This window comes from Equus caballus, chromosome 6 (assembly GCF_041296265.1).
Source record: "Equus caballus isolate H_3958 breed thoroughbred chromosome 6, TB-T2T, whole genome shotgun sequence".
Lineage (NCBI taxonomy): Eukaryota > Metazoa > Chordata > Mammalia > Perissodactyla > Equidae > Equus > Equus caballus.
In genome coordinates, this window is record NC_091689.1 from 80,386,039 (window position 1) to 80,406,803 (window position 20,765).

Below are 20,765 nucleotides of genomic sequence, written 5' to 3' on the forward strand. Positions count from 1 at the left end.
ACCTACTGTGTGCCAGGCACTCATCATGGCCTTCTCGGCTTGTTGATTCCCAAAGGGCAGAGTCAACACTTGGTGAATTCTCTCTGATCAGTGTCCAGGTCAGTGGCCAGGTGCTTATGGACCTGGTTTCAAAAAATGAGTTGGGGAGGTGTGGGTTTCAGCAATGAGACAGAAAATTTAAAAAATAAACACACCTCTATTTTATTAAAAATGCACAGTTTGGGGACTGGAGGAGGAAAGCAGTGTTTCTCAAGGTTCTAGGACTACTTAGCCATACCCAGAGTGTGCGTTTAAAAATACCACCTGGGAACCTGCATTTGGAATAAGTTTCCATGTGATACGTAGTCACCCTGAAGTCTGAGAATCACTGGCTGAGGGATGGAGTGGGGACTGGGGTTGTCTCGATCCTCCTGCTTTTTAGGGTTCCAGGGAAGGACTCGTTTGACTTTTTACGAACAAGTTCAGCTGACTCATCTGGGGGTTCCAGGCATGTCTTTCTTTGGGTCGCTGAGGCACTGAAAGAGTTAATACAGTTATCGATGGGGCAGCAGCTGAGACAAGGATGTGAGTGCCCACGCAGCCCACTCAAGATCTTCCCTGGTCGTCTCTGGGAGAGTCTCTGGGGCCCGGACTTAACCCAGATGTGGAACTGCTTAACACAACATTTCTGCCACATCCCAGGGGCTCTGCTTCTCTCCTTGTGAATCTGCCTCTTTTCTCACTTCACAGAATACTTTCTCTTCCCTCCCGTCACTCTTCCATGCTCTTTCCTACCCATCCATGTTTCTTCCTCTCCACCCCCATCTGATCTCTTTCCCAGAAACCAAGTTATAAGCCTTCTCCTGTGTCTGCAGCATGCTGGATGTCTGTGTGAACCACTGTGCACTTTAGCTGTGCAGGACTAGGCCCTGAGCAAGGGAGAGCAGGCCAGTTAGAGTCGAGGTTAGGATTCTTCTCCAGCTGCGGACAGTGTTTGGTGCATGCAGACACACAGATATCTTACCTGTCAGACAGAGAGTCCAGGGGAGACACTTATAATGCAAAGCAGAGAAAGATCTTAAAGAAGGGAGTTTGCTGGGTTTTGAGGGTTACAGTCCTCCTAGTGTCACAAACCACAGAGGGAAGATGAAAAGCCCTTCCTCACACACTGAGAGGACACCGCAGCTGGCCTGTAGATGACACAGGTTGTCAATGCCAGGCAGACCAGGGGAATGGGGCAGTTGGCATGAGGTCGGTCCTAGTTATGAAACTAGATGGTACTGTGAATGGGACAGCATGGCCAGGGGAGCTGGTGAGGTTGGCAGGACCACCAAGAGGTGAGTGACCTGGAACCACACAGCAGGTAGACGTGAGGATTCGTGCTAGGCCACGGGCAGGTGGCCAAAGAGAAGGTGCACTTTTGGGAGTGGAAGCAGAGTGAGTGTGTCTTCAGAGGGGCACACACACAGAGCACTCACAAAGAGGGCAGCACGAGCACCACCCCCAAGGCAGCAGTAGCCTGGGCAGCGGCAGAGAACTTTCGTTAAAGAGTGGTAGATCCTCATGCCACAATAACAGGATCCCAAGAATGCAGGGAGCCCCCACAATGAAATGTCGAGGCCCAGCCTGACACAGAGGTAGGTGATGCCACCCTGCAATGTGGAAAAAGAAGGCAGAAGAAGCATGGCTTTGCCTCTACGCCTGGTAGAGAAACAAACTGAATAAATTGGTGTAGCGTTGGGAAAAAGGGAAGAAACTTGTATTCATCTAAATTCCTCCGGAAAGGGAAAGCTGTCTTTGCCGAGAACAATATTTTGATAAGTGCTTAAGCCTGAAGCTGAGATCCCCGCGGAGGCCTGGGTGTGGGTGGAACAGTTCTGTGTGAGACGGAAGGAGTTTCTGAATTTTGCATGTTATACCAAAGAGAGAGGGGAAGGAAGGAGGCTGCTGTTTGGTGCTGTTCACTGTGAGTCCCTTTCCCCAATCACCCCCTTAAATTTTCAGAAAGTTACTAACATCACGAAATGCTTGGGGTCAAGTGGAGTACATACACTTGATTTATGTGCATGTATTTATGTACGTGGGAAGAGCACAGCAGTTGGGGCCTCAAACAGATGCCAAGCAGAGCCTGGCAGGGATGCAGAGGGAGAGGAGAAGGAGCTCTGAGAGACACCACTATAGGGGAGGCCTCGAGCAAGTTTAGCCAAATTTCAGCAAGGCAGGGCCCCAGTTGACTTCTGGGTCATTAAGTTGTGCCACAGTGTTGTTTTGCTTATTCTCAATTAATTCTGTTTGCTATTTCCAGATCAACTAACAACAACAACAACACACACACACATAGACCCCTTGGAAACTCTCCAGAAATTGAAAACCAGGTATCTATGTACTAGGTGGGCTATCATGCTGATGTCAAGCTGAGGTTCTCTGGTGCACTTCAGAGCGGAAGCATAGCTAAGGACTGGCCTTCTTTGATGCTGCCATGCCACCATGCCTTAACTAAGTCTTTGTCTGGAGGATGGTGGCAGCACCAGCATCTTACAGCTCTGGGTTTTGGTTAGGTCTAGACTGGCAGGCATCAGTGCCCTCTCCCTTTCAAAGATCTTTAATTGGGGCAGGGCCAGGACCACAAGAGGCAGCTGGTTTTGGTAATCTAGAAAGGCTCCTTGAAAGAGCCTTGTGTTTTCAATAGTGACATCTTCAAGCCAAGAGAGGCAAAACCCAGAAAAGCCTCTTGTTGGCCCACTGAGTCCTGCCTCCTTCCCCTCAGCTGCTCTTCCCAGGGACAGTTCTTGGAGGCAGTAAGGAAATAAAATGCCCAGGCCCAAGTCTCAGGTTTATCATGTGATTCTTGGTTTCCCTCATCCTGCACCTGGCTCTCCTTGAGAACAACCCCCGGGCCTAGGGCAGGATGTGCCTCTTGAGCAATTCATGTGCAGCCCAGGAAACAAACGAGGAGGAAAGACTTCTGTAGTGATCTTCTGAGACACTATGTAAAGTCCTTTGAGAAAACTAGAATGGTGTTGGCATGAGGACCCAAACTGACGGCTGATGAGGCAGATAAGCATCTCTCTCTCTGAGGTGGTACAATAAATGCGGTTGATATTAATGTTTGGAAAGAGATCTCTTGGGCTGTTGGACAGGGACCGTGTGTGCTCTGGCTCCTGCCCTTGGTGGGCAGGTCTCCCTGAATCCAGATTAACTATCCAGCCTTGCACCTTACCGGGCCTTGAGGGACATGAAGCTTTTGTGGTAGGAGGAATGCACATCCAATGCCAACAGCCGGGGAATATCTGGGCGCCCCCCTAGCTGGTCCCAGGGCAGGCTGGCAGGGGTCTTCTTTTCTATTGGGTGACTGGAGGAGGTCACATCAGTCTTCCACATGGCCTCCATCTGTTTCCCCTGTTGGCTAGAGGGTGGGGATCAAAAGTATAAAAAGAGACAAAGAGTTAAATACATGGTGAGAGACTGAGAAGCAACAAGCTCTCTAGGGCCACAGGCCCAAGACACTAGGCCTTATTTTCTTCCTTTCTCAAATAGTTCTCATCACCCTCCTTGTCACCTCTCTTCCCCTTAACCTAAGTCTAACCCCCCTGCGCTCCTTTGCCTGAGGAGCTGCTGGAAGAGGCTCCCAGGATAGACCCCATATTTCCATGCATATACCCTGGGGCTGAAGCCCTGAACTGGCCACAGTAGCGTTCGTAGGTCTTCTCAGCTGCCCAGAGGCTCACCATCTCTCTTTTTGAGTCTGGGCATCACAGAGTGGGAACGATCAAGCTTGTTTATATGGATGGACCAATGGAAGGTGCGGGATCCATGCCCAGGGTAGAAATCGTTGTAAGTTCTCAGCTGTGGGTCCTCAGAGTCTTTCAGTTGCATAGTTTGAAACATACTTGGTCAGGCTGGCCCCTGAAGCCCACACACCCCCATCTAGGCCAGTGGCCAGAGCTGGGCAGGGAGGCTGAGAAGACAGGTTCCTGCAACTCATGGGGGGAGCTTTGCCTGTCTGTGCCCTGGCTGAGCTGCCATCCTCCCCAATCTGGCCACCCCTGCTCCCTGCCTCCCCACTCATCCAGCTGGCTGCCCCCTGGGCTTTGTTGCACCTACCAGGCTACCCGCAGGGGCACACGTTCTGGGTGCTTGGACGTACAGTGCTCCAGAGGCTGCTTGCAGGAGCGGCTGCTGGAGTGGATGTGCTGGAGTAAGGATGGGGGCGGCTTGCTTTTCCTTGACTGTGGGGAGGTGACCACAGGGGTGTGCAGGTGAACATTCCACTCCAGCTGGAGCTAGAGGAATCAGCAGAGAGGCATCAGGGAGACAGGAATTTATTTATCCCCTCTCTAGGGAAGGAGGGCGCATTGCCTGACTCAGGGCTGAGCAGAGAGGGTAAGACCCAGGGAATTCCTCCAATTAGAGACCCCTGGGACTCCAGGGTATCAAACGTCCTAGAAATTCCTTCAATTCTTCTTTGCTGGGTTAGTTCCTGTTTTCTCCTTTATTGTGGAAAATCTGGACAATGGGCAAAACAGCAAGGAAAAAAACGAAAGGAAGCCAAAGCAGGTGGAACTCCTGGGAACACTCACAGGGTTCAGGATGGGACCTGGAGAGCTCTGGGTATCTTTTCATCCAGCCCAGCCCTGGCAGTGGGCAAGGGGCTAGGGGAACCCTCACAGCCGCCCAAAGAATTATCATATGGTCCCTTTCCTTCTCAACCTCAAAACCAATTTAGCAAATCAAGACACCTACAGGAGATGACCAGGACTAGTACAAGGTGACAGGAAACTGGGTTGGGAGATACCTCCATGGCCAAGTGCCTAATGCCGGCACTTAAACCAAGTCCCTCAGCACACTGCTTCCCCTAGACTCAGGCCGCTGCTGCTCAGGACTCAGGGGCATTACCTCCTGACCCAACCCTATGAGAGATCCCAGCAGGCTCTGAGTCACTGCTGTGGGATTCTCCAGTCCCTTGAAGCCATCGTGGCCCCCTGTGGTGTCAGCACTTGTTGCTTCTCTGCCCCCGCAGCAGGGGAAGAGTAGAATAAACTGAAGCCAGCCCTCAGAGAGTCAAAATAGGTCAAACCCAATGGATCGGGACTCGGGATGACTTGGGACTCTCAACAGCAACACCGAAACCTAGAAGGCAAGGAGCAGCGCCTTCAAAATCGTGAGGGAAAATGAATTCTAACTTAGGTACTCATATCCAGGCAAACTGTCAATTAAGAGTGAGCGTGGATACTAAGTAAAGATGTTTTCAGACAACCAGGGTCTCAGTGAGGTTGTCTGCCAGAAGCCCTTTGTCAGAGAGTGACTGGAGGAGATATTTCACTAAAACAAGGGAGACCTGGCAGCTAGAAAGCAGGGGAGGCATCTCCAGAGAGAAGCAAAGCGAGTCCCCAGCACGAGGGGAAGAGGACAGCTGGGAGCAAGCCTGGAGAGCAAACAGAGCTGACAGGAGCAGGCAGAGGCCCCCGGGGAGGGAGAACCTCAGTGCAAAGTTGGCACAATGGTCTCAGCTACCTCCCCCTCCAGAGGGGTCTCTTCTACAGCTCTTTTGGTGGGTCCTTTCTCTCTTGCTCTCCCCATATATGGAGATTGGAAAGCTGCCCTTTCTCACACTCTGGCCACCTCCTGCCTGCACCTCTTCCTGGTTCAGAGGCTGTAACCTGCTCTCTTACTTCTCCTCTGCTCTCCTGACCCCCAGTCACCCTACATCCCCACTGGCACATTTCCTGGCCGCATCCCTACTGGCTGTGCTGATCCCTGAGAAGGTCGCGGGGAGGGCAGGAGGCCTACCTTGGGGAACATGGTCACCATGCTGCTCAGGCACTCTCGGTGCTTCTCCTCCAGGTCCTTCTGCTTGTCCTTCCAGGGCTGCAGCTGGAGGTTCTGCTGGTGGTCGATGTTTTCCAGGAAGATGTAGAGGTTCTGGGCCTTGTAGGTTGCCCCAGTTTCTCGCAGGCCTTGTATATGGTTGATCACTTCTTCTCTGGGAAGAGAGGGAAGTGATTTAGTGGACGAAGGGGCCTCCTCCTCCCCACAAGTCTGTTAACCGGAGATGATTCAGTGTTTATAATTCCTGGGAGCAAGAAGAGAAACGGAGGTGGGTAAGAGCTGGGAAAAACAGGGAGCAGAGAAGTGAGATGTGGTGTCAGGTGAGGAGCCTCAGGCTGGGCTGGGAACAGGAAGAGAAAGTGAGGCAAATGGGGAAGCATATTAGGTGGATTATGGACAGGGCAGTAGGAAGAGAGAGAGAAATAGGAAGCAGGCTTAGAGGAAAAGCCCACAACAGGCAGAACAATATGTAAGTGCCTGACCTCCCACTCCTGTAGGGTTGCCCAAGGCCCCCAGGTTAGGCATCCTTTGCTATTTCCCACCCTCAGGGGGACCTTGTCCAGGCCTGGGGTGCTTCTCCTTGTCCCGGCTTTCCCTGTGCTCCTCCTCTCCTGTTGGGTTTTGGCTCTGCCCACACACAGCAGTGGGTGTGGGTGGGTGCTGGGCAGGTGCCAGGGAGGACCTACCGGAGGCTCTGGAAGCGTCTGTAGAGGATGTACTTATGGCACAGGCACTGCAGCCTGAGTGCGTTCAGCTCCATGGTGGTGATGGTGAGCTCCAGCGCCCTGCTGCGCAGGTAGTGGGGCAGCCCCAGCTCAGCCTCTTCACTCAGGAGCTGCAGATTCTTCCTCTGGGCCTCCACATCCATGTGGTATGTCTTCCCCTTAAGAGTTACAGGGGATATCTGCAGAGGTGGCTGGGTCACTTTTTGGATGGATATGCCCCTGACAGGAAAAGAGGCCGATTTCCTGGGCTTTGTGGGAACCCAGTGGGCCCGTGGTTTTTGGGTTAACGTGGCTGAACTCACGGTCCTCTGGTTTCCAGGGGAAGGCTGCTGGGTATCAGGGGACCTGGGCAAGTGTGGCCTCCTGCCTTGGTGAGCAGATTGGGTCCGGCTTGGGGGAGGTGCTAATGATGATTTCTCCAAGTCCCTCCATCGACTGGTGGTCATGAAGATCATCCTCTCCCCGTCCTCCCCTGGTTGCTCTGGCTCCCTCCATGGGTGTCTGTGCTCCTTTCCTGGCTGGCCCAATCTCTGCTGCTGCTCCCTTGCCACGTCCTCCATCTCCCACTGCCGCAGCTTCTCCTGGTGCTCCTGTTCCTGTAGGGCCCACTTCTTCTGCTGCTGCAGCCACCTCTCTTCCTCTTCCAGCCACTGCTGCCTCCGCCTCTCCCAGCTGAGTTCTTCTTCCCAGTGTTCCACCTTGCTTTCCAAGGCCTCCTTCCTGGAGCTCTCTTGGGACAGCTGCTTCCCAAAATGGGGCTTAATTTGAAGTCCTTCCTTTTCCTGGTCTGCTTCCTGGAAGAAGTCCTTCTGATCTTTGACTTTGTGGCCTGGGGTTTCTGCCATCAGTCTTTCACATTTCTTAGGAAACTTGTGATCCACCAAAGATGGCCACACGGGCTGAAGACTTTCAGTGTCTGTACTGCTGTACACATCTGCGATCCTTGAATACATGGTCATGGTGCAAAGTGGCTGATACGTTGAAGGCCTAGCACCACTGTCCCCAGCTGTGGCCATAGGACTTGGGGAGAGTGGTGAGAACAGCTGATCCTCTTTCTTGGGTTCTTCTTGGGTTTCCTCCATGACTGTTTCTTTCTTTGGGAGGGTGTCTCTCTCAAGAGGGCCTGGGGAGTCAACCAGTATCTTAGCTGAGTCTTCTGCTTGACCTCTAGCAGACTCAGCCTTCTTCAGCTGGAACTCTAAGGCATGCTTTATCAAGAGAAGGTCATGGTACTTTCCCCCTAGAATTTCCACCTGCTTTAGTAGGGCATCCCTCTTGCTCTCGAGGATTTGGAGGGATTTCTGGAAGTACAGCCTCTGGCTGCTGAGTTCTTTGGTCATCTCTATTTTCAGGGACTTGTATTTGGTCTCCAGGCTCCTGTTTTCCTTGTGCTGGAGGATCAAGGCCTTGTTGAGGTTCTCAACCACAGCGTACATGTATCTGATGGCCCTGACGTCCCCCTGGTTGAACATAGTGGAGTCCAGGAGCTCCTGAAGCATGGACTTCACCTCAGAGACCCTTGTGCAGGTAGTGTGCTTGTCCTGGAGCATCTTCTCTGGGCTCGGTGGCTGAGGGTAGGATGTAGAGTTTTGTGGGCTTTGTTCCTGCCAGCCCGGCCAGAAGGTGCATTTAGACGCTAGGAGAGGTGAAGAGAACAAGGCAACAAGCTCCCCTGGGTCCCAAGGATTACTTATTCTCCAGACCCTGCTTGGCCAATTCCCATCCAGCCCTCTTAGGGCTTTGGCAAGAATCAGGAGTTGGGGCTATATGTGAGGCCAGGGGAGATGTTGTCAAGAAAGATCTCTGCTGGGCTCGCAGCTTGGCCAGAGCTTACCTGTCAAGGTCTGCCAGCTCCATAGCACCTGCAGGGCCCAGAGGGGCCTGCAACTGTTCAACCCACCTCAGCTCAATTCAGCATATTCCTGATCCTCCATATTTCCCTGGAGTAGAGTTATTTTTCTAATCATGCTACTTCCCAGCCTCAATATCTGTGTTTGGCTCCCTATTACCAACTATCCAAACTCTGGAAGCTACCTGGCACTTACACTCCAGATCACCTGGGAAGCTTTATTTCTGTTTCCTGTTATCACTGCACTGTGTTTGTAGAGAATTTATCTCATGGTCCTACAACTGTTCACATGTCTTTTTTTTTTTTTTTCTTGGTGAGGAAAACTGGCCCTCAGCTAACTACTGTTGCCAATCTTCCTCTTTTGCTTGAGGAAGATTGTCACTGAGCTAACATCTGTGCCAATCTTCCTCTGTTTTGTATGTGGGACGCCACCTCAGCATGGCTTGATGAGTGGTGTGCAGGTCTGCACCCGGGATCTGAACCCATGAACCCTGGGCTTCCAAAGCAGAATACACAAACTTAACCACTATGCCACTGAGCCGACCCCAAGTTGTTTTTTGGGTTTTTTTTTAATGACTAATGTCTTTTTCCATTTGGGGAGTCATGAACTCCTTTAATACTCTGATAAAGGCAGGGGACCTTCTCCTCAAGAAAATGCACATAAACCCAGATTGTATACCCTGTGTTCCAATCCATTCATAGACCTCAGCTCCACAGGGCTGGTTATGGTTGTAGTTGTACCCACTTGGACCTACCATGTATAGGGCTGCTGGTGATTATCTTGGAGCATCCACTCATTTGCCTATTCAATGAACATCACTGGCAGAAAAAACACTGGCTAACTTTGGATGAGGGGCTAACAGAAATATGGAAATTAAATGACATTGAAGTCAAACTAGCATCTAGCTAATGTTGTCAGAGAGGCCATGTAGCCTAGTGGTTCAGAGTTTGGATTCTGGAATCAGACAACTTGGGCTTGAATCTCATCCTTACCACTTGCTTTGGGCAAGTTTCCTAACTTCTCAGTGCCTCCATTTCTGATAAATGGGGATAATCATAGCATCTACTTCATGGGACTTAACTAGGTTATCCATGTTTAGTGCCAAGCACAGTACCAGGTAACTAGTAAGTGCTCGGTAACTAAGCCCTAAAAAGAAAGGAATAAGACACAGCCTTTGCCACTCAGGAGTTTATAATCTAGCAAGGAAATAAGTCAAGTACATGACTAACTACATCTCAAGACATAATATGGTAAGATTGTAGGGAAGATTGTCTCCTTCTCATCTACCTTTCCCTGCTTCTCCCCTCCACCAACTAGCAACTTTGTTTGACTGATAAGGAACCTGGCTATGAGAATCAACAATAAAGCACCAATAGCTATTATTAAGCCCTGAGCATGTTCTAAGCATGGGGTCTCACGCCAAGTGGAATCCTGCAAGTAGGCAGTGTCCTTCTTATTTTGTATATGAGGAACGTGAGGTTCAGAGAGATGAAATTACCTGCCCCAAGTCAGCCAGAAATTGGCATATGGGATTCGAACTCAGGTCTGTCTGACTCTGAAGCTCATGCTCTTGAGTAAGATTGAGAAGTCAGAAAACCTAAGTTTGGGGCCTGGCTTTGCTGCAAGCTTTCTTTGTGGTCCTTCTCTTCTCTGAGCTTCAGTGTTCTCATCTACAAAATGTAGGAGTTAGATAATCTGAGATCCCGTCTAGTGATGATAGGAGTCAAGTTTCAAGGTTGAGCCATGTTGTTGACTGACCACTTCTGGAGCAGCCACAATTGAAAAGCCTCTGGCTGAGTCTCATCAGACTTCTTGACTCTGCAGCTGGGTTTGGAGTAAGGAAAGGATGTTCCTCAGGCTCTAGCTACAGACTCCAGCCTTTCTGGCCTTCTAGACTTCTTCCCCAGAACCTTTATGAGGCCGCAGCTCCAGGAAGCACCAACAGGGACCTGTCTCCATATCACCCCTACTTCCAGCCCTGAGGGACTGCTCAGCACTGTTTGGTGCTCATCCTGTGTTCAACACCACAACCTCTCACTACTGCCCGTCCATCTCAGATAAAGCTTTTGTTATGGAGGAGAGTCGGGGAGACTCCCATAGACCCTGGAGTGTGACTTCTTCCTGTGAGATGGCAACCACCCAACCCAGACCCCCTCCCAAGTACTCCTGGAACCTACCTTTTGCCCTTTTCTTTTGTCCTTCAATGAGAGTGGAGCAAAGGGAAATGAGAGACTCGATGCCTCCTTTGGTGGCGATGAGGGAGAGAGGTAACACTTTCTCCATCACCTCAATCCATTCATCCAGGGCTTCCTCTTCCCCCTGGCTCTTCCTGTTCCTGATCTCGTAAGTCAGGCTGTCACCTGGAGAGGGAGTGGGAAGTACAGGCTGAGAACAATGTGTTCTCTAGGGAGCCCCAAGCAGCCCTGTTGCACAAGGGTTACACCAGTAGGCTTTGAGGTTGAACTAGTTTTACCTCTTACTAGCTGTGTGATGGTGGGCAAGTCACTTATTCCCCTGAGCCTCAGTACCCTTCCCCGTTAAAGGGTTGGGTAAGGATTAATTGAGATAATACATGTGAAATGATTAACATGAGGTTTCCATGTAGAAAATATGCAATAAGACATTAAATAGCATTATTGTACTATAAGACCAGGGATGTGTCTGCCTTTATTGCTCTATTCCCATTGCCTAGTCCATTATCTGGACAATTAAATTAATTAACTGGAGTTAACAGCCCTGCTTAGCTCTTGGGGGAAGGTGAAGGACCACTGAACTGAGAGCTCCTCAGGGACAGGGCAGTGTGAGGGGATCGGGCATATCCCTATACATTGCAGCATCCACCGCACCTCATAGCAGACTGAGGTCTCATGATGGGATAACTCTGATCTTAATGAGGGTAGCACCTGATTCCAGGGCTGTGTGCGCTGGTCCACACCCAATTGGCTATACCAGTGGCTTACAGCTGGAATCAGTGCTGTTTGGCCCAGTGCCCACGCGGTAAAGGTCATTCAGTACTTTTAATATTACCTTTGGGCTGCTCTATAAAATAGCTAGTGTGCTCCACTAAAAAACTGTTAGAACTAATAAACAAATTCTGTAAAGCTGCAGGATACAAAATCAACATACAAAAATCAGGGGCCGGCCCGGTGGCACAGCGGTTAGGTTCGCACATTCTACTTCTCAGCGGCCCGGGGTTTGCCGGTTTGGATCCCGGGTGCGGACATGGCACTGCTTGGCAAAAGCCATGCTGTGGTAGGCATCCCACATATAAAGTAGAGGAAGATGGGCATGGATGTTAGCTCAGGGCCAGTCTTCCTCAGCAAAAAGAGGAGGATTGGCAGTAGTTAGCTCAGGGCTAATCTTCCAAAAAAAAAAAAAAAAGAACTACCATATGATTCAACAATCCCACTTCTGGGTATATATGAAAGGAAACAAAATCACTATCTCCAAGAGATATATGCACAGCCATAGTCACTAAAGCATAATTCAGAAGAGCCAAGACATGGAAACAACCTAAGTATCAGTCAATGGATAAAGAAAATGTGTTATATACAATGAAATATTACTCAGTCATAACAAAAAAGGGAATCCTGTCATTTTAGACAACATGGATGGATCTTGAGGGTATTACGCTAAGTGAAATAAGTCAGACAGAGACAGACAAATGCTATATCATCTCACTTATATGTGGAATCTAAAAAAGTTGAACTCATGGAAACAGAGAGTAGATTGGTTGTTACAAGAGGCTGGGAAGTGGGGGAAATGGGGAGATGTTGGTCAAAGGGTACAAACTTTCAGTTGTAAGATAAATAAGTTCTGTGGATCTAATGTACAGGAACGTGACTATAATTAACAATACCGTACTGTATACCTGAAATTTGCTGTGAGTAGATCTTACATGTTCTCATCATACACAAAAAAGGCTACTAAGTGATGTGATGGATGTGTTAATCAACTTTATTGTGATAATCATTTGACAACATACACATATATCAAATCATCACATTACACACTTTAAAATCACACAGTTATTTGTCAACTGTATCTCAATAAAGCTGGGAAAATTAAAAAATCAAATAAATAAAATAGCTAGTGTGGGTTCAAGTTTAGTTTCTATCTTGCTAAAAAATGAGATGGCGTAACAGGCTAGTGATGTTAGGCTTCATCACTTACGCAGCTAATGTCACAATCTGTTACGTTTTGGACAATCACGTGTTTGCCCCACTGGGGAGTGGAGGTGACGTGTTGTGACATGAGTGGGAGAATGTGTCACCGGAGAGGCACTGCAATGTGTCTTTTGCTTCCTCTGCACCACCCCCCACACTCCCCTCCCAGCACATGCTGACCGAGGGTGGGAAAGGAGGAGGCTGAGCAAGCCGGGACCAGCGTCATGGGGGGAAGGCACCCACCCTCAGGGCTGCACCCGGCCTGCAGACTCACCCCAGTGGCCCAGCCAGTGGAGAATCTCGTACAAGTGCTTCTCTTTAGTCTTAGCATCCTTGGAGAAGGAAGCAATTTTCTCCAGCAAGATGAATCTCTTCTTGCCCTTTTGCTCCATCTGGTGAGATTTTGCCTTTTCTTTTAAATCATATCCTAATTCTTCCTGGAAGTGGTTGATGACACAGTTGACATTGTCCAAGATGTCTGAGAGCTGGGAAGAAATATCCTATATGCGAAGCAGTAAATTGTAGTGTTTAGGGGTGTGAACTCTGGAGCCTGATACCATGTCCTAGCAGTGTGGACCTTAGTCACTTAACCTCTTGGGGCCTCAGTTTTCTTACTTGTAAAGTGGGGATTGTTATAGTATCTTTGTCACAGGGTGTTTGTAAAGATTAAATGAATTAATATTTGTAAGGCACTTAGGACAGTGTCTGGCACATAAAATAAGTGTTAGTTCTTATTACCATCATTTTGATTATTTAGACCAGGTCAGGAAGGGAGAGAATACTAAAAATCCACAGCAAACCTTTCTTCAGAATTTGCTGGGGACTTCTGGACATCTCTCTTCACAAGGATCCAAAAGCAACAGACTGAAAAAATGAGGCCCCAAGAAACCCTCAGGGTCAGAGGATCCCATAAAAAAATGCACCAGAGGCTCAGGTTCAGGGTGATTCTGCCTTTGGCCATTTCTCTGTGAGCTTTTAGGGCTCAGCTTGGGGGATTCTGACAGGTTTCCAGGAACAGACCTCAAATCACGAACTTTGGGCCCTTGCTCCTGCCCTGCGAGGACCCTCCACCATGTGTCTCAGGGCCATCCTGGGGCTTCCAGTGGGCTGTTCCCTTCCTGGGCCCAGTGCTGCCTCAGGGGAACGGTTTGGTTCCGGCTTGCCCTGCAGACGCCAAATCTAGGAGGTGGATAATTTGTACTAATCTGTCTACAAACTCAGCTCGCTGAGGATCCCAGGACCCCTTAAAGCCCAGAGCTGGAATCTTGCCCAAATCTGGGATCAATCCCCAGCCTCCACATCAGACCCCAACAGAAAGGTGACTCCCTCATCTCAGGGGTTACCTCCTGAACCCGAGTTAGCTGGGCAGCCTCAATCCTCGAGAGAATGGCATTCACCGACTTGGGGGTCACCAACTGTGGGGGCTCGTCTTTTTCCATTTTGGATCACTCTGTCAGTCACAAAGACGTCCTGTGTCTCTGATACACAGGCCTGGACACGTGATGTTGGCTGCTTTGGGGTTAAGGACTCCAGCGCAGCTCCTGAGTACCCTCTGCCTAGCCACAGCTCCCTGTAACTGCCAGACATGGAGTTCCAACTGACCTTTTCTCCTGTGACATCATCAGTTGGATTGGAAGAATGACTCCCTGTCATCTATCTACTTGGTTATCTAGCTTTTTATCTGTGTGTTGCTTTTTTAAAATCACTAAATGTTACACTCCCAAACTAAACATTAATGGCTAAAAATAGGAAAATGCAAGTAGAAAAAGTTCTTTTCTGAAAGAGAACTGTTTTTTTTTTCTTTTTTTTTTAAAGATTTTATTTTTTCCTTTTTCTCCCCAAAGCCCCCCAGTACATAGTTGTATATTCTTCGTTGTGGGTCCTTCTAGTTGTGGCATGTGGGGCGCTGCCTCGGCGTGGTTTGATGAGCAGTGCCATGTCCGCGCCCAGGATTCGAATCAATGAAACACTGGGCCACCTGCAGCGGAGCGCGTGAACTTAACCACTCGGCCACGGGGCCAGCCCCTGTTTTTTTTTCTTGAGGAAGATTAGCCCTGAGCTAACATCTGCTGCCAATCCTCCTCTTTTTGCTGAGGAAGACTGGCCCTGAGCTAACATCCATGCCCATCTTCTTCTACTTTATATGTGGGATGCCTACCACAGCAGGGCTTGCCAAGCGGTGCCATGTCCACACCCAGGATCTGAACTGGCGAACCCTGGAACGCCGGAGTGGAACGTGCGCACTTAACCACTGTGCCACCAGGCTGGCCCCAGGGAACTTTTTTTTAATTAGAGCCAATCAATAACTAATGGGAATATATTTGCATTTGTACCAGGGATCAAGGCTCAGTCAACACTGTGACTTACTAAAGTGAGTTTCTGGCACGTAGTAGGCACTTAATAAATGCTTGTTGAATGAATGAGTATGTAAGTACAAATACATATACATGGAAATTATTCTTCTGTGCTACTGAAAAGTATTCCCATTTAACAGATAAGGAATTAAACACTGTAAGTTCAGTTCTTGCAGTGCCATGGCCACTTAATAACTTGTCACCTGACACCTACCTGTCTCTCATGTACTATCATTCATTCACTTATTCAAAGTTAATTCTTTTATTGCCCATTCACTCAAAAAACACTTACTGGCAACAGTCTATGTGCCAGTCATGGGGGCTAGTGCTGGAAATACAGAAATGACCAAGACCTAGTTCTGTCTTTGAGGCACTCATACCCTGGTTTATAGATACCCACCTATGTATACATCTGGCACTGGATAGTCCTTTAATCCCTTATGATTTCAGAGCATGTTGTAGTTTACAAACAACTTATTCATCCTTACAAACATGTGCGAGCCAGCTAAGGCTCAGAAGAGTTATGAGATTTATTTAAAGTTACAGAGCTGGAAGTACAGAGTCAGAACTCCAGCCTAGTTTCCTGATTCCCAATCTAGAGTCTTTTCTTTTTTTCCCCTTTCTCCCATGCCTCGCTTTCTTATTTCTTTTAAACCCAATCATACTGATAATTACATTACATATAAATGACCTAAACAAGCCAATTAAAAGATAAAGATTTTGAGATTCAATTAAGACAAAGTCAAGACTCAACGATGTACTATCTACAAGAAACATACTTTAGGGCTGACCTGGTAGTGTAGTAGTTAAGTTCGTGTACTCCGCTTGGTGGTCCTGGAGTTTGTAGGTTCAGATGCCGGGCAAAGACCTACACACCAGTCATCAAGCCACACTGTGGCAGATCCTACATACAAAAAATAGAGGAAGATTGGCACAGATGTTAACTCAGGGCCAATCTTCCTCGAAAGAAAGAAAGAAAGGAAGGAAGGAAGGAAAGAAACACACTTTAAATAAAAAAGACACACATAGGTTAAAACTAAAAGCATGGAAAAGCGATAAACCACGATAATACTACTCAAAAGAAAGCTGAAGTGGCTATATCAATATCAGCTTTTAGAACAATAAATATTAGCAAACATAAAACAGGAAGGACATTCCACAAAGATAAAGGTTTCAATTAATAAAGGGGACACAGTCCTATATGTGTATGCACCTAATTTTGAAGCTAATACCATAGCTTCAAAATACATGAAGCAAAAAACTTACAGAAATGAAAGGAGAAATGGATAAATCCACAAGTATAGTTAGAGATTTCAACACTTCTCTTGCAGGAAGTGGTAGAAGTAGAAAAAAAATAAGTAAGGATATAGAGATTTCTTTTTTTTTGAGGAAGATTAGCCCTGAGCTAACTGCTGCCAGTCCTCCTCTTTCTGCTGAGGAAGACTGGCCCTGAGCTAACATCCATGCCCATCTTCCTCTACTTTATATGTGGGACGCCTACCACAGCATGGCTTGTCAAGTGGTGCCATGTCCACACCTGGGATCCAAATTGGCAAACCCCGGGCTGCTGAAGTGGAACATGTGCACTTAACCGCTGCGCCACCAGGCTGGCCCCAGATATAGAGATTTTGAAAAACATTATCAAGCAACTCATCTCACTTGACATTTAAAGAACATTTCACCCAAGAACAGCAGGATACATTATTTCCAAATCCATATGGAACAATAATCTGGGCCATAAAATAAATATCAATACATTTAAGATCCAAATCATACAGAATATGTTCTCTGACTACAATGGAATTGCACTATAAATCAATAATTGGAGAGACATCTGGAAAATTCCCAAATATTTGTAAATTAAACAACAAAATTCTATGGGTCAAAGAAGAAATCACAAGGAAAATTATGAAATATTTTGAACTGAGTGAAAATGACAACATGACATATCAAAATTTGTGGGATGCTAAAGCAGTGCTTAGAGAAAGAAACTAGAACAGGGAAACTCAAAATAAGCTGAAGGAAATCATATGGATAAGAGTAGAAATCAATTTTTAAAAAATGGAGAAAATCAATGCAACCAAAACCTGGTTCCTTAAAAAGATTAATAAAATTGATAAAACTCACAGCCAGACCTTACCAAGAAAAAAAGAAAGAAGGCACAAATTACCAACATCAGGAATGAGAGAGGGGACATCACTACAGACTCTACAGTGGAAATAATAAAGGAGTATTATGAAAAAACTTTATGCCTATAAAGTTGGTAAATTGGATGAAATGGACAAATTTCTTGAAAGACACAACCTATCAAAGCTCACTAAAGAAGAGAAAATCTGAAAAGCCCTATCTCTACTCAAGAAATTGGATTTGGAATTTAAAACCTTTCCCTCAAAGAAAACTCCAGCCCCAGATGGTTTAATTGATGAATTTTGCCAAACATTTAAGGGAAAAATAATACAATTTATACAAATTCTTCCAGAAAACTGAACAGTAGGGAACTCTTCCCAAATCATTTTGTGAGGTTAGCATTACCTGGTTACCAAAACCAGACAAAACTATTACAATAAAAATAACCAATATCCCTCACAAATATAGACAATGAAATGGAGGGGCCGGCCAGGTGGTGTAGTAGTTAAGTTTGTGCACTCTGCTCCAGCAGCACAGGGGTCGCAGGTGTGGATCCCGGATCTAGATCTAGCACCACTCGTCAAGCCATGCTATGGCAGCATCCTACATAAAAACAGAGGAAGATTGGCACAGACGTTAGCTCAGCATCAATCTTCCTCAAGCAAAAAAGAGTAAGATTGGCAACAGATATTAGCTCAGGGCCAATCTTCCTCACACACACACAAAAGAAATGGAAGCCACTGACTGGAAAAAAAATTATTTGCAAAACATATGTTTGATAAAGGACTTGCATCCAGAATATATAAAGAACCACTACAACTCAATAACAAAAAGAAAAACAATCTAGTTTTTAAAATGAACAGAAGATTTGAATAGACATGTCACTAAAGAAGATAAATAAATGATAAATAAGGACATGAAAAGATTCTCAACATCATTAGTCATTTGGGAAATGCAAGTTAATACCACAGTGAGATGCCAAGGAGTCAGATGTCTGATAAGGACGAGTCAGACAATAAAAAGTGTGACAATAACAAGTGTTGAGGAGGATGTTGGGAAAGTGAAACCCTCCAATATTACTGGTGAGAATGTAAAATGGTACAGCCACTTTGGAAAACAGTTTGGCAGTTTTTTCAGAAGTTAAAATATATATTACCATCCAACCCAGCAATCCTATTCCTAAGTATGACCCAAGAGAAATGAAAGCATATGTCCATACAAAGACCTATACACTACTATTCATAACCAGTTCTATTAGTAATAGCACAAACTTGCAAACAACCTAAATGTCCATCAACTGGTGAATGGATAAACAAATTGTAGTACGCCCATGCAGCAAACTATACTACTTCACATTAAAAAGGAATGAACACTGATACATGCAACAACATGGAGAATCTCAAAAGCGTTATACAAGTGAAAGAAGTCAGACACAAACTACTACAAACTGTACGATTCCGCTTATATGAAATCTAGAAGCACAAAACTGTATGGACGGAGAGCAGATCAGCAGGTGCCAGGAGCCAGATGAAGGGAAGAGACTGACTGCAAAGGGCACAAAGAAAGTTTCTAAGTGAAGGAAATGTTTTGTCATGACTATGGTGGTGGGTACATGACTATATACATTTGTGAAAATTCACTATAGGGTACACTTAAAATTGGTGAATTTTGTAGTATGTAAATTATACCTCAATAAAGCTGACTTTAAAGAATGCAATGTTTTGGGCCAGCCCTGGTGGCCTCGTAGTTAAGTTCAGTGTGCTCTGCTTTGGCAGCCTGGGTTCAGTTCCCGGGTGTGGACCTACACTGCTCTGTCAGTGGCCATGCTGTGCTGTCAGCCCACATACTAAAAAATAGAGGAAGATTGGCACGGATGTTAGCTCAGGGTTAATATTCCTCAGGGAAAAAAAAATGCAATGTTTTATAATGCCCAAGACTGTGGAGGGATTATGGGCAGACAGTGCAAGGGGCTGGAAGTTAGTCAGGAGGGTATTGGAGGGTGTAAGGAAATAACTCTCCCTCCTTTCGTAGGTGGCAAGTCTTCTCTACTTTCATACCCTTTTCCCTTGAGGCTGGGATGCTCCCTCTTCCAGACATTAGTCCGTCCCAAGCCCATCTCCCATGGGCAGCTCTGTGGCCAGAAGCAACACCTTCACCATAGTTCGAAGGCCACGCTTAGGCGATCCCTAGCCCAGGAGAGATGTTTGTAAACAGTTTTCTTTAAAGCAGCCAACCCCCCTTTCTAAGCAAAGCCTGTTGTAGAACCTCAGTATCTAAAACAGATAAAAGCACTATCTTCTTGGAATACCTGATGGCTCAACTTCATGGTCATCTGTATTGCAAAATCATTCAATTTCAACAAGCTTGTTGTGATGAACCCAAAAATTTGGTATGTAAGACATTTGAGTGTATACATTTCTAAACTATTGTTTTGAAAATAGTTAAGGGGCCGGCCCCGTGGCTGGATGGTTAAGTTTGCATGCTCCGCTTTGGCAACCCAGGGTTTCACCAGTTCGGATCCTGGGCATGGACGTGACACTGCTCATCAGGCCATGCTGAGGTGGCATCCCACATGCCACAACTAGTAGGACTCACTACTAAAAAAAAAATATGCAACTATGTACTGGGGTGATTTGGGGAGAAAACGCAGGAAAAAAAAAATGAGTAGAGAGCTTCACCTGCCAGGTGAATCTCACTTAAAAAAAAAAAGCGCTGTTAAAATATATTTAAAGTTTCTGGGTAAAAAATGGTAGATAAACACATGTATCTACTTTTGCACTACTAAAAATACACTAAAACTATAGCAAAGGGATTTTTTTTTTTAAGGCATAAATTCACAAGGACAGGGAAAGAGGAAAAGAGACAAGAGGAAAATACTTTAGGAAGCTGGGAAGCAGATGGATGAGTGGTTACTTAGACTAGAGAAGGCTGGATCCTAAAGCAACAATGGGGCGACCGTATGGCAAACGGAAGTGGTTGTGCCAGATGACTGACCATCCTGAGGAACAAGACCTAAAGATGCTGACATCAGCGGTTCCCAGCCAGATCCCCCTGCAGTGAAGCTCATGGCCCACAAGCTCCTTCCATGTACCTGAGCTGACAGAGCACAAACGTTTCCAATCAGCTTTTTGATAACCTGTCCTTAAACGTGAGCAGACAACCAAGGATTATAAGACCTCCAAGAAAAGAATCTAACATGAAAGAGACCAAAATAACAGAAAAAGAAATTTAGAGTAAACAGAGATTATGCAGAAAGAAGAAAACTTAAACAAAACTATCATGAATAGCTTTAGAGATAAGATAAGCTATTTCAACTCTGAAAATAATATGCTATAAAAGGGAATATTCGATTAATAAAAATAAAGTGAGTAATAAAACTTTTTTTTTTAAAGATTTTATTTTTCCCTTTTCTCCCCAAAGCCCCCTGGTACACACTTGTGTATTTTTAGTTGTGGGTCCTTCTAGTTGTGGCATGTGGGATGCTGCCTCAGCATGGCTTAATGAGAGGTGCCATGTCCCTGCCCAGGATTCAAACGGGCGAAACCCCGGGCTGCTGAAGCAGAGCGTGCAAACTTAACCACTCGGCCATGGGGCTGGCCCCTGAGAGTAATAAAAATCTTTAACACATTGAAAAACTCAGTAGCAGAATGGGAAGATAAAAAGTTGAGGAAGTCTCCCAGAAAACAAAGTGAAAAATATGGAAAGTAGGAGAGAAAAATAAGAAATCAGAAGGAC

At 46.5% G+C, this 20,765-nt stretch overlaps 2 protein-coding genes across 6 annotated transcripts in view; one reads left to right on the forward strand and one right to left on the reverse strand.

The window, feature by feature from the left end:
- PRPF40B (pre-mRNA processing factor 40 homolog B) overlaps positions 1 to 20,765 on the forward strand; it is a 58,250-nt gene that overhangs the window by 12,853 nt on the left and 24,632 nt on the right. The gene's annotated exons all lie outside the window — the stretch shown is intronic.
- FAM186B (family with sequence similarity 186 member B) overlaps positions 177 to 20,765 on the reverse strand; it is a 32,026-nt gene continuing 11,437 nt past the window's right edge. For 2 of the 3 annotated variants that reach the window (XM_023643502.2, XM_070271333.1), the window contains exons 2-9: positions 15,695 to 15,807; positions 12,824 to 13,049; positions 10,561 to 10,743; positions 6,495 to 8,169; positions 5,770 to 5,962; positions 4,084 to 4,262; positions 3,200 to 3,385; positions 177 to 515 (exon numbers count right to left, since the gene is read on the reverse strand). In XM_023643502.2, the coding sequence (XP_023499270.1) occupies positions 365 to 515; positions 3,200 to 3,385; positions 4,084 to 4,262; positions 5,770 to 5,962; positions 6,495 to 8,169; positions 10,561 to 10,743; positions 12,824 to 12,941 (2,685 nt within the window). In that variant the 5' untranslated portion in view covers positions 12,942 to 13,049; positions 15,695 to 15,807 and the 3' untranslated portion in view covers positions 177 to 364. Of the gene's footprint in view, positions 516 to 3,199; positions 3,386 to 4,083; positions 4,263 to 5,769; positions 5,963 to 6,494; positions 8,170 to 10,560; positions 10,744 to 12,823; positions 13,050 to 13,892; positions 14,153 to 15,694; positions 15,808 to 20,765 lie in introns of those variants that run through there. The other variant, XM_001492150.5, reaches the window with a different exon arrangement.